Genomic DNA, 13,926 nt, shown 5'->3' on the forward strand with positions numbered 1-13,926 from the left:
TATAGTTCTATTCAATATATATGCGTGCGAAGCGTTCAGTACATAGCGGCGCGGTAAAAATCTAATTTCTTAAATATAGACTGTATTTAATACTTGTTGATCAGTCTGAATTTTTAAAAAGTGTGCTTATTAATATTAATAAATATTAATAAATTAGATAGTTGTACTCGTTCGTTTTAATGAGCAACATAATCTAGGAATACGGAGTGATACTAAAATCTATTACTAAATCGAACTAGGGGTATCCTCCAACGCTTCAGCATTAGTAACGATTGGTCGTCCCGAGTTACCCAGCGGCTATCTGAGTGGAAGGTATCCATTGATTTCGTGCCCTAAGAGCCAAGGGTACTGCTTGATTCAACGGCGAAACTACAACGGGGACGCCTTTGACGCCCAGGCGTAATGATGACACCACTTACACGAATATTCTATAAAACGGACACGGTAGGACTCTATCCGCCCTTCATTGAACGTATCTCTAAGGAAGTAATTTTCTTGCAATTCAATGACCTCCAGCTGCAGTTCATCTTTGCAACTGGCCACATTTGCTTCAAAAACAGACTTACGTCTTCTGCCTTTGAATCCAAGTCAGAGAACCACTACTGTAACTGCAGCTGGAGGTCTTTAATGATCTCGTATGTAAATGACGTGAGGAACTTCAGCCGTAAAGACCTTGCACTGCTGAAAATGTGTCAAGTTGTTGGCCTGTACTTGTTTCAAAAACATGACAAGTTTGTATCTAAAGGCCTTTAGGTGGGTGTATAGATCAGAAACTAGATTTCCCTCTCTTGTAGTTTTAGGTTCAGAAAATTAAACAGACTAGTTATGTCTGCAGCAGAGGCCAATTTCTATACCCACTCTTCATCGGACAATAATGGCTGTGACTTGCCATTACTTTCAAGAAGTCACCTATTTCTTTTCTTAGATACTCTGATTAGAATTTTCTCGCCAAATTAGCAATCTTACTGAGCTTCATTTTCAAATTGTTTTAAATTTTCTGGGCAAAGCCCCTCAGCCACCTCCAACAAACATTTATTCAGTGGACAAAAAGATCTCCGCGGGCCGGATTAAATGACCTCGCGGGCCGCATCCGGCCCACGGGCCGTAGTTTGGAGACCCCTGATCTATATACATAAACGGCAAAATGGTTCTGTCCGCATGCCCGGCGGGTGGTCATAATAGATTTCCGGTATAGAAATCGAAAAGCGAACACCGATTCGTTTCATTTTCGCAGCACGTGGGGATTATAACAACACGAAGTGGTTGCGAAATTCCTGCAAAAATTGCATGAAAATTTAAATGGTTTTCAATTTTTGAAATATTTACACTCTTTTCAGTCTTCGAAATTTAAATATTTTTTGCGAGGCATTTAAATTAATGTCTTGATTATAGACTGTCTTATTTACGAGTTTGGTATTTATTTTTCATTCTGAAATAGAAATGGTGCTGAAGATAATAGCGGAATTAGATATTTTCTATCTTTATAGTTCTATTCAATATATATGCGTGCGAAGCGTTCAGTACATAGCGGCGCGGTAAAAATCTAATTTCTTAAATATAGACTGTATTTAATACTTGTTGATCAGTCTGAATTTTTAAAAAGTGTGCTTATTAATATTAATAAATATTAATAAATTAGATAGTTGTACTCGTTCGTTTTAATGAGCAACATAATCTAGGAATACGGAGTGATACTAAAATCTATTACTAAATCGAACTAGGGGTATCCTCCAACGCTTCAGCATTAGTAACGATTGGTCGTCCCGAGTTACCCAGCGGCTATCTGAGTGGAAGGTATCCATTGATTTCGTGCCCTAAGAGCCAAGGGTACTGCTTGATTCAACGGCGAAACTACAACGGGGACGCCTTTGACGCCCAGGCGTAATGATGACACCACTTACACGAATATTCTATAAAACGGACACGGTAGGACTCTATCCGCCCTTCATTGAACGTATCTCTAAGGAAGTAATTTTCTTGCAATTCAATGACCTCCAGCTGCAGTTCATCTTTGCAACTGGCCACATTTGCTTCAAAAACAGACTTACGTCTTCTGCCTTTGAATCCAAGTCAGAGAACCACTACTGTAACTGCAGCTGGAGGTCTTTAATGATCTCGTATGTAAATGACGTGAGGAACTTCAGCCGTAAAGACCTTGCACTGCTGAAAATGTGTCAAGTTGTTGGCCTGTACTTGTTTCAAAAACATGACAAGTTTGTATCTAAAGGCCTTTAGGTGGGTGTATAGATCAGAAACTAGATTTCCCTCTCTTGTAGTTTTAGGTTCAGAAAATTAAACAGACTAGTTATGTCTGCAGCAGAGGCCAATTTCTATACCCACTCTTCATCGGACAATAATGGCTGTGACTTGCCATTACTTTCAAGAAGTCACCTATTTCTTTTCTTAGATACTCTGATTAGAATTTTCTCGCCAAATTAGCAATCTTACTGAGCTTCATTTTCAAATTGTTTTAAATTTTCTGGGCAAAGCCCCTCAGCCACCTCCAACAAACATTTATTCAGTGGACAAAAAGATCTCCGCGGGCCGGATTAAATGACCTCGCGGGCCGCATCCGGCCCACGGGCCGTAGTTTGGAGACCCCTGATCTATATACATAAACGGCAAAATGGTTCTGTCCGCATGCCCGGCGGGTGGTCATAATAGATTTCCGGTATAGAAATCGAAAAGCGAACACCGATTCGTTTCATTTTCGCAGCACGTGGGGATTATAACAACACGAAGTGGTTGCGAAATTCCTGCAAAAATTGCATGAAAATTTAAATGGTTTTCAATTTTTGAAATATTTACACTCTTTTCAGTCTTCGAAATTTAAATATTTTTTGCGAGGCATTTAAACTAATGTCTTGATTATAGACTGTCTTATTTACGAGTTTGGTATTTATTTTTCATTCTGAAATAGAAATGGTGCTGAAGATAATAGCGGAATTAGATATTTTCTATCTTTATAGTTCTATTCAATATATATGCGTGCGAAGCGTTCAGTACATAGCGGCGCGGTAAAAATCTAATTTCTTAAATATAGACTGTATTTAATACTTGTTGATCAGTCTGAATTTTTAAAAAGTGTGCTTATTAATATTAATAAATATTAATAAATTAGATAGTTGTACTCGTTCGTTTTAATGAGCAACATAATCTAGGAATACGGAGTGATACTAAAATCTATTACTAAATCGAACTAGGGGTATCCTCCAACGCTTCAGCATTAGTAACGATTGGTCGTCCCGAGTTACCCAGCGGCTATCTGAGTGGAAGGTATCCATTGATTTCGTGCCCTAAGAGCCAAGGGTACTGCTTGATTCAACGGCGAAACTACAACGGGGACGCCTTTGACGCCCAGGCGTAATGATGACACCACTTACACGAATATTCTATAAAACGGACACGGTAGGACTCTACGTTCGATGATTAAAGCAAACCAGGGGTTGCACCAGGCTACCTAAGGTCGTATATCCGGTTACTCTCGCGACGCCCCTGACACCTAGGCGGTCGCTGAAAGCTATTCAATCTCACTATTACGGAGGATGATTAACGTACACTCAATGCTTTTAAGGGCGTCTAAACGGCAGTGTGGGTAAACCCGCGTCCTCGCAACAAGGATCCCAAAATAAAAATAAAATATAGCAGTGGAGTTGTTTATATTTTAACTATCTCAGTTTTATGAAACAAGGCCACACAACTTTAAAATTGTTTTTCTACCCTGGTATGTTTGACTACATCGTAGCAACGCGGACGGGTACGCTAGTTAGCTTAAACATTCTTTAACATTCTATGGTGATTGGGAATTAGACTTGATGTCTATGATGGAATGTTTAAATCTCATAAAGATAATGTTAATTTGTTATGAAAGAAATTATATATATGCCAAATGTGTCAGTAGCTTGGCCATCTTAGATATAGAACTTACTGAAGCAGCTAAAATAGATCTCAATTAACTCATTTAGCAAAAAAGAAATCCCCAGATCTAAATGAATTATGAACAATTAAAAACCAATTGTGTTAGAATAGTGGTATCACAAGGTCGGATGTTCCCCTGTGCGTTTACTCAAGGTGTCATCACCCCATAGTTATTAAAAAGGGTTGCATTTTTGGTGGGGTGTCAGCCCTCTCACACTAATCTTTTAATATTTTAGCTGAATACAACATAGCTTTGACTGTAAATTCTAAAATTGTTTTGTCAAGGTTTTAGGCATAATTGTTGTCATTAGTTGCGTTCTCCACTCCTGCCCCCGCCTTGTGAAGCTACTGTGTTTGGTCACTTACAAAAATAACTAATTGCAAAACTAACATTTTTACAAAAGTACTGGGTTGGCCTACATAATAATATAGTATAAATACATCATCAAGACGTATAAATACACACACATAATATTTATATAATTTAAAACTATCCATCATAAGTAGCAGTTTATCTCTTTGTATAACTCCCTATTGTAGCCGAATGGTTAACGAAGGGCCCCACTGGTAATTTTTACATAGGGGCCCAAAAATCCTTGCTACGCCACTGTTGTAAATTCATTGTTTTTTGGGGTTTAAATTTTAATAATTTATGAATGGTGGAAATCCTAAGAAGGGGTTATTTTTTTTCAAAACGGCCGCCGCTGTCATAATTACCTTGATTTGTCCAACAATTTTTAAAAATTAAAACATATATTCGGATGTATCTTTACAAAGCTCTTGTGAAAATTATTTGATCTCTTTTATTAAAAAATATTTTTTTCCGGAGACTACCCCCTTAGTCTACTCTTAATCATAAGTTGTGATATTTTAACTTATTAATAATGGAGAATAGTTAATAGTTAGTTGAGCCAAAAAGTGTCAATGGTCGTTGATGGATTAACTGACTAATCAAATCAATATAATTATCCAAATATTTATTCTAGTGGAATAGTGGGTGTATAAATTAATAAAAGTTAGTTTTAGTAGCCTAGTTTGAATATCCATTTTCAACTCATGCCTGGTGGCTGAAAAAAGTAGTATCTTTATTGCTACATTTTTAATTTTGTTTTTTATTAAATATGCACGACTTTTGACACTTTTGGAGGCCTATTGTATTTAATGGATAATAACTTACATTAAAAGATTAAAAGTAAACTAAACTATTAGACCTATATATTTAATGAACACATTAAAGCGAGGTACAACAGTCTCTTTTATTTTCCTCAATCGCCCTCCCAGTTCCACATCAACCCGTCTACTTTCACCCAAACCTTCAACTGTCATCCGCATCAGGGTCGTAGCGAGGCGTCTCTGTCCTGGGCTAGTCTCTCCAACTGTCCCCAGGTGTATCCAATCTTTTTGGTGTCTTCTTCCAGGTCAGGTCTCCAGTTCTTTCTTTGTCAGCCTCTCCTCCTCCTGCCTTGTGGATTCCAGGTGAGGGCCTGTCTTGTTATGCTGGAGACAGGCTTCCTGCATGTGTGGCCAATCTATTCCATTTTCTTTGTAGGATTTTTACTTCAACTGGCAGTTGATTTGTCCGTTGCCATAGAACATCGTTTCTGATGGTTTTAGGCCAGCGAATTCCCAGGATTTCTCTGAGGCAAGCGTTTATAAATGATTGTATTTTCTTCTTATTTATAGCAGTTATTCTACATATCTCAGCTCCATAGAGTAAAACCGGTTTTACTAGTGTGTTGAAGATCCGGATTTTGATTCCAATGGTCAAATCTCCAGAACCCCAAACATTTTTTAATCGGTTGAAGACTTCTCTTGCCTTGCCCGTCCTTATTTTTATGTCTGCTTCTGTCCCACCCTGCTTATCAACAATGCTTCCAAGGTAAATCTATCCATTTCTTCTAGGGCTTCTTCTGCCAATGTAAAACATTGACAGAAGAAGCCCTAGAAGAAGTGGATAGGTTGTTGATTAATTGTTTTCCTGGCGTACGTTTTATCCCTGGCCCATTTCACGAGGGTAAGTTTGATAAACATGTCATTTTGTCCCACTATTTTTACGGCTTCGTTTCTCTCTCCCTACACCCTCCCCCACAAACAGGAGCCGGAGATAGACCTCCAAGCTGACCTAGTGGTCGACGGTCGAATTCTAGCACAACCACATGACGCAAATGACATCGAAGTTCTGACGTCACTGTCTGCCGGACAAGCGGTATGGGTTGACGTCACGACCAACAATGTACCGGAAGGTGCTGAAATCCGGCTCACATTCTCCGGTTTCCTAGTGGACTAGCCCCATACGGTAACCATGTGATCAGTTTTACGTCACGCAGGAGAAGATGACGTTTTCAAAAAAAAGCGTGGAAGATCTATAAGTGTCAACGCCTTGAAAGTAAAATTACGTTTTTATTATCGAATTAACATGTGTTTTTAACACGTTTTTCTTAACTCAGCTTCGCGTTTGTGGATGGATTTGTTTGTTGTTAAAATTGACATCGAAAATTAGCCCACTTATGATTGCTCTAGAGATCTGAAATTTGGCATACAGGCTACTTTCGCCTAACAATTTCAGATGCAATAAAAAAAAACTAGCAATTAGAGACCGTAATTAGCTTAATTTAATTACGCCCCAAGGACCATAAAATTGAGAACATGATTTCTAAAGATACCGACAAGACTGGAGGCCTATTGACACAGTTACTTCGGCCCCAATCGATGTGGTCGAGTCGGTAAAGCTCATGGTTGCTAAACCGAAAAGTCTCGAGTTCGAACCCTCGGGCAGATGAGGCTCGTTAGCTGGGGACAGCCACTCCTCTAGGAGAGACAACTCCAAAATTAAACAACTGCTGCCTTGTAGTTTGTTCTTGGTTGGACAAAGGCTATGGAAGCAAATCCAAAAAGAAAAGCAGGCTGAAATCGGAGTCAATGGCCTCAATGGCGCATAACCAGTTGACACGTAACGCTTAATTGTGTTGGAGGCGTGGTCGAGTCGGCAAAAAGCTCATGGTTGATAAATTCGAACAGTCTCAAGTTCAACCACACTGGCAGATAAATCTCGATCCCCTTCAACACTAATAATTAAGAACGAAGAAGAAGAAGAAGAAGTTATTAAACATTATTTTAAAAAAACGGAAATTAATAGTCGGTTAGCCTAGGTGTTTTAAAGATAGTTTTGTTTCAGTTTAATTTATTTTAACTGGCTATATCGTCTGGACAGCTGACGTTATTTCTAAGAATATCAAGGGAACCACTTCATACTCGTTGTCGATTGGGTACTCATTTTTCCGGGTGTAGGACAAATGGCCGACATCCAAAAGGTCGACAAGACATAAGGCCGACACGGACAAAAGGCCGACATGGACAAAAGGCCGACAGCCAAAAGGCCGACAGGACATAAGGCCGACAGGACATAAGGCCGACAGCAATAAGGCCGACAGACCATAAGGTCGACAAACCATGAGGGCCGACAAGCATAAAAAGTACTAATATCGCAAAATATGTGTTCCTTCAAAGCTCCTATCTTGACAACCATCGAAATAAGGCATAACAAATGTGAATATTTCAAGAGAAGAGACGGTGCTAGTTGCTATCCTTATAAGTTGAACCATCGGGTCAAGCGATCAACACCTAAATATTGCGAAATGCTGTCACTGCTGTCTTTCATAGCTCCTTCTATGTAATCGAGGTGAGATAATCATCAAAGAACCAAGTCAAAAGCCGCCGGCATCATCGCCCACATGCAAGAAGGTGGAAGAGACAATGTTAGTTGCGATCCTTATAAGGTGGACAATTGGGTCCATGCGACTGGAGATAGGTGGCGTTACCACCATATTACGCAAAGAAATCAAAGAAACCGAATGAAGTAGAACAATCGCGTGCCTTGACTAGATTACATGTTTAATACAGACACAATTTGAATTATATTTTAGTTTCGTCCATTGCTAATTGCGTGAAAAAAGTGTAAATTATATTCATTGGATTTATTAATTATGTTGTGGTTGTGATACAAGTGTGCCGAAATCGGTACCTTATTTTTTTGTGTGTAAACTTACCCCTGTGATTTCCCTATATATGGAGCAATATATCGGCAACAAATAATTGGTTACATCGTGTGTTCTATTTTATCCTTTTGTATGTACCTAAGAATATTTATTAGAAACTTAAAAAGTCGTATATAATTACATACTTTAGATATTAAACATGCCTGTAATTGTAGTTTGCTATTTATAAAGCGTGTCGGCCTTTTGTCTTGTCAACTTGTCGGCCTTTTGGATGTCGGCCATTTGTCCTGTCGGCTTTTTGTCCATGTCGGCTTTTTGTCCATGTCGGCTTTTTGTCCATGTCGGCCTTTTGTCAATGTCGGCCTTTTGTTCATGTCGGCCTTTTGTTCATGTCGGCTTTTTGTCCATGTCGGCCTTTTGTCAATGTCGGCCTTTTGTTCATGTCGGCCTTTTGTCCATGTCGGCCTTTTGTCCATGTCGGCCTTTTGTCCATGTCGGCCTCTTGTCCGGATCCCCATTTTTCCTGAGCATCATCGGTGGGATTGTCATCCCCATTGGTGGGATCATGTATGGCGGGTACAGGAGGAGGTCTGAGGCATAAAAGATTTAAATCAGGTGTTAAGAATGGAGTTGGATAAAGACATGCAATAATATGTTAAGAATATTCTTGTTTGACTATAGGGTTGACCTCAACCAGTTTGAAAAACTATTTAAAAAATAAAACAAAATACATTTGGCTACATTTTTTTGTGTGTTCCCGGTCTGTCTGGTAGTCTCTTTCTAATTTTTTCCCCTTGATGCTACCTGCTGCTGTTGGCTAGTAATGTTTCCCATCTTTATATAATTAAATTTTAAACAACGGTCGTCAAACAACTTTAACTTGCTTGAGGGATTTCTCCTCATTCTTATAAGTAAATAATTTCATACTTGGTACCTTAAAGTGTTGCCTCTGGCTAATCACAGTGCTAAAGGATGTATTCTTATCTTTTTTTTCATATAATAATCTCAGTTTTATGTTTTCGCTGAAAAAAGCTCCAGTTTTCTATATTATGTTCTTGTAATGTTGTACTTATGTATGGATATTTAAATAAACTAAATTAGAACAACCATGTGTTTCAACATACGTTTTCCATTTGTTTTATTTATAATTATAATGAGTAATGGAAGAGTAAAAAAAATAAAAAAAAAAACATAAAAAGAATTTAGTAGATGAATAAAAACGTGAACATCGCATTTGGCAAGTTAGATACTCAACAGACGTCTATCGCACTTATCAGTTTTTATGTAATACAAAAACGAGACAACCCCAACGATAAGAAATGTTCCTCCAATGATGCTTATGATGAAGGAAAATCCAATGCCGGCCATGTCACTGTAGATTGAACGCCAGACAGCTGCGCATGATACGATGCAAGCATCTATAAGCAAAACAATTAAGTTTCAAAAAAATTATAATCTAGAAAAAAATAATTGATTTAAATATATTTTTCTTTCAATATTATGGATATCACGAAAGTGGTGTTTTGTTACACAACGACAGCATTGCACATTTTGAATTCTGTATTTGAAATCTTTTCAGATTTGTCAAAGCGATTTTGGAAATAGATTATTTCATCTGAAATTGAATTACTTTTCCTCTACTTCTAAATGATTTTGCCTTACAGGCAGTGAGTAATATTCTCACTTAAAAACTACTTTATCTATTAAAATAAATTACAAATCACTAAGGATTACTTTGCCAGCTCAACGGAATGTAAATTACCAAACGCTATTATTACTTCCCTTACGTTATGAAAACTAAAACTACTCTTCATATTTTATGTCATGCAGACGACATTGGGATTTTAGCCTTGTAAAAAATTACATTAAAAGTTAACGGGTGACGTCCCTTGATTGTCATTTAACTAATGTTATCGTGTATTGAAACCAACCGGATACTTTCCCCTGTCTAACAAGTACATTAAGCTTGGCAAATACAATACACATCCTCCCATCTCTATATTTGAGACCGGTTATACTTCCAGGACCCGACAGGAAAATCCGAAATTAATCACTTCCTGTAACTAGCGATTGACAAAGCAGTCGTGTTTGCCAAGAAAAAAAACCCAGTTCATCTCTATTTCAAGGGAGGGGGTAGTAGTGCCCATGAACGACATCAAGCTTATAAAATGAAGAGAATCTTAAGTTGGTTTTTTTTTTTTTTTTTTTTTTCAAATTTAGTTTAATTTTTTTTTACTTTAAAGAATGAAAGCTTGTCAGTTTTCTGTGAATGGGGTGGGGGATGGGGGATCAAGCTATTGATTTTGAAGGTATTGCGAAAGGCTTGTAAAAAAGGTGTGTAACCTAATGCGATAGGGAAGTTTAACTAAACACAAAATCAGTTTTTTAAAGTACGCAGCACAGTGTGAATATGAATATAGCTGTTTAATGTAATGATGTGTTGTGTCTCATTTTATTCTACATATCATTCATGCTGCTGATAATATTTACAATATTAGTCTTCTTTTATCCGACATTTATTTCAGAACTAGTTATAAGCCAATACCCCCTTAAACCACCACCACGATAAAATAAAGCGAAAACAGATTATTTTTTCTTCTAAAACTACTCTGCGAACTTTACAGGATAATCCATGCACCCTAGTAAAGCAAAATATTCACACAAAAATAACCGTTTTCTAAATCCTATTAACATATCGAATATAAAAGCCACTAGTTACCTTATACGTCGATTACAATATGCTACTAGTTACCTTATATGTCGAATATAATATGCTACTAGTTACCTTATATGTCGAATACAATATGCTACTAGTTACGTAACAATTCAAATATAAAAAGCTTCCAGTTACCTTACTGTAAACACGTGCAATTATATAACTTACATTAATGTACGAAGCGCATTATGTAATACTGTGGCTTACATACGGAACAAACGTATACTCGCCTACAACAAGACACTAAACTAGATAAACTAAAACTAGATAAAAACAAAACTTGCATGACATGAAACGCCGACTTGTCAACGAGTAAAATGTATCAACCGATTCATACCAGTCATTCCTACATTACAAGACAAAAACCTTAAGTTATACAACCCATTCATACCAGTCATGCCTACATTAGAAGACAAAAACCCAGAAGTTATACAACTTACACGACACACTACTGGATGCTGTTGATGACAGTGTTAGCACCATTATCCGGGGTTGTTTGGTCTTGCAGTGTATGGCTAAGCCAATCAGTGTTACCGACACAAAACTGAAAAACATACCAGCAAGGGCCAGTACTCGGCATGTCAAGAGGTAATCTGATAATAATAATATATATTAGAAAAGTATAGTCTTTAAAAGAATAACAAGTTAAGTTTAATAATCTTCGTAGTGAGGCAGGGATGTCTATAATAATATAAGAAAAAAAAACGTTGAATAGCAATAGTACATCAACTATACAAACATTATAATATTTAGTAAAACCAATATAAAATACCTCGATCTTAATTTTAATACTATGAACTTTAACCCACACCCTTAACCTAACACATAGCAACCCCTAAAAATAAAATTATGGTTACTTAATCGTTTTGCTTTTTCAAATTTTATCTTTTAAAAAGTATGCCGATATAATTCCATTTAGTGAAGATTTTTGTTTTTCAAAACTATAACATCTCATTACAAGATTTAGTTATTTAAAACACTGTTAATAAAAAACGAACAATGCAGTTTGTACTAATACAGCAGTTTTAGGTGTTCTGTATTCTTATGACTAATCGTGTACATATTGTTACCTGTGCTAAGACGCTCTGGAATGCCGTGGCATACGTACTGTATACAATACCTCCACAGACCCTGGGAGTGGTCACCCTCCACTGACCACTGATGGGATGCCAGACCGATTACGTGGAGGACGGTGCCAAGACACATGAGTAGCAGACTTAAAGCAGGACATTGCATGTTCGCTCAAATTCTGTAACTTCGCGACGTAAACTGACAACATAACACATTTAATAAAACAAAATTATCCTGTAACACTTCAATATTGTTTGGTACAGAAAAAAAAATTGTTCTCTTTTAAATGAACTCATTCTAGATTCTCTTTAAAAAACAAACAAAACAAAACGTGTATAGAACGTTACTGCAGTCACTTTATATCCAATTTCGCTAAAAATATAGAAAATTAATTTTTAACGAGTTTAACTGTTATGATCTTGATGTTTCTTTTTCTAATATTAGCCATGAAATTAATATTCTCGTTACGCATTTTTAGCTAAATTTATTTACAGGTAAAATAAAGCATAAAAATGGTATAAAGCTAAAAAAGTATAGTAAATAGGTGAAATGACACTTTTTATAAACTTACCTTAATGGCGTGTGCAGTATAAAAACGTATTTTCTGCATTAAGGAAATAAAATAACATGCACACGGACGAACTTTTTAGTACATAATTAGATTATTTTCCAGTCAGTGGCGTAGCTACCGTAAATCTAGCGATAGCAAGGCATAGGGGCCAAAGGCACATAGGGGCCCTTTTCCCTCTTTAAAATACTTAAATTTGGAATTTTAATGTTTGTTTTATGTAAATAATGTTAAAAAGAAAAAGAAAATCCAGGTATTTTTTCAACTGGAGAAATAATTAAAAGTTCCAAAAAAGGCCCCGTCCCCTTTTTACTTTCTCGTATATACGAAGTATAGAGAAAGTCTTGTAATCGTGCAAAAAAAAAAAATCGAGATTTTTGCAAATCTCGACGTTTTGCATCTCACTGATACGGAAAAACATAATTTTGCAATCTTGTCCGTATGTCTGTGTGTCTGTGTGTGTGTCTGTGTGTGTGTGTGTCCGTGTGTAAACACGATAACTTGAGTACCGTTACAGCTAGGTTGATGAAATTTCATATATAAGTATTTTATCAAAATCGTAGATCCGTATCAACTTTTGAGCGATTTCCGATAACCGGAAGTGGTACTTTTCCTACTTTGAATTTTTCAAAAGCCTATAACTTGAGTACTATTTCAGATAGATAAATGAAATTTCATACGTAAGTAAAAGATCTAATTCTCTACCTTCTATTAAATTTTGAGTCATTTCCGTTGACTGGAAGTAGTACTTTACGCTACTTCCGATTTCTCAAAAAACTAATGTAAATTTTAAAAGTAATAATAATATTGCGCACTATTATGCGCTTTTTTATTTCGCGTTCACTTGGTGTGCAATTAATTTGTCTACGAGATTTTATTCTATTTTTAAAACTTTAAGTATTTAAATTGGATTAAAAATCATGTCTATAGCCCGAGTTCCCATCCCCTGTTATTTTATATAAGAATATTCGAGAAAGTTTAGGGGAGATCACTCCCGGTTTATTAATGTACAGTCATTGAAATTCTGTGTGGGGGTGGTGGTGGGTGGGGGGGGGGAACAGGGCCCATATGGCGATGCTAATCCTATCAGTTTTTAGTTTCATCCAATCGCCAAGAAAATTTGGGAAGTCGTTAATAATACTCCAGACAGTGTTTTTTTCCCCAGACATTTGTCTGAAAACGTGCCTGAAAGAAACTCTGGCGCTTGTGAAAGTTTCTAGCATTAATTTTTTTTTAATGGCGGCGCCCAGGCAGTAAGTGCTGTTTCCCAGCGGCTATCTTTGCACCTGGGTCCGTTGATTAAAACCTCGGCACAGGTGCATCAGCCGGCGCCCCAGCGGTCGAGTCTTCCGGTGCGCCATGGGCTCCCCCGTGAGCTCTACGGCGCCTATATTCGTTTTAATGAACGCCATTCACTAAAGATAATGAATGCTATTAAAATCGATAACTAAATCGAATAAGGTTTGTCCTCAATCGCATCAGCAATAGTAAAGATTGGGTGCACCGAGATAGCCAGCGGCTACCTGAGTGCAAGGGATCCGTTGTTTGCGCGTTATGCAGGGTACTACTAATTCAAATATTAAACTGCAACATGGGTTGTCTTCTGTGCCCTCGGCTTTCGGATGACACCAAGAACAGGGGCACCCTACGGTGGGCCT

The 13,926-nt window shown here is 37.3% G+C and overlaps 1 protein-coding gene across 1 annotated transcript; it reads right to left on the bottom strand.

The window, feature by feature from the left end:
* Positions 1-9,127: 9,127 nt before the first annotated feature.
* Positions 9,128-12,311, bottom strand: LOC131932737 (uncharacterized). Its single transcript, XM_059289640.1, has 4 exons — positions 12,272-12,311; positions 11,700-11,898; positions 11,070-11,222; positions 9,128-9,331 (listed from the first exon to the last, which is right to left on the bottom strand). Exons 2-4 carry the CDS (start codon positions 11,863-11,865, stop codon positions 9,156-9,158), a joined length of 495 nt encoding a protein of 164 aa, XP_059145623.1. The 5' UTR covers positions 11,866-11,898; positions 12,272-12,311; the 3' UTR covers positions 9,128-9,155.
* Between the last annotated feature and the right edge of the window lie 1,615 nt (positions 12,312-13,926).

This window comes from Physella acuta, unplaced genomic scaffold (genome assembly GCF_028476545.2).
Source record: "Physella acuta isolate Inbredline_101_S28 unplaced genomic scaffold, ASM2847654v3 ptg002268l, whole genome shotgun sequence".
Taxonomy (NCBI): domain Eukaryota; kingdom Metazoa; phylum Mollusca; class Gastropoda; family Physidae; genus Physella; species Physella acuta.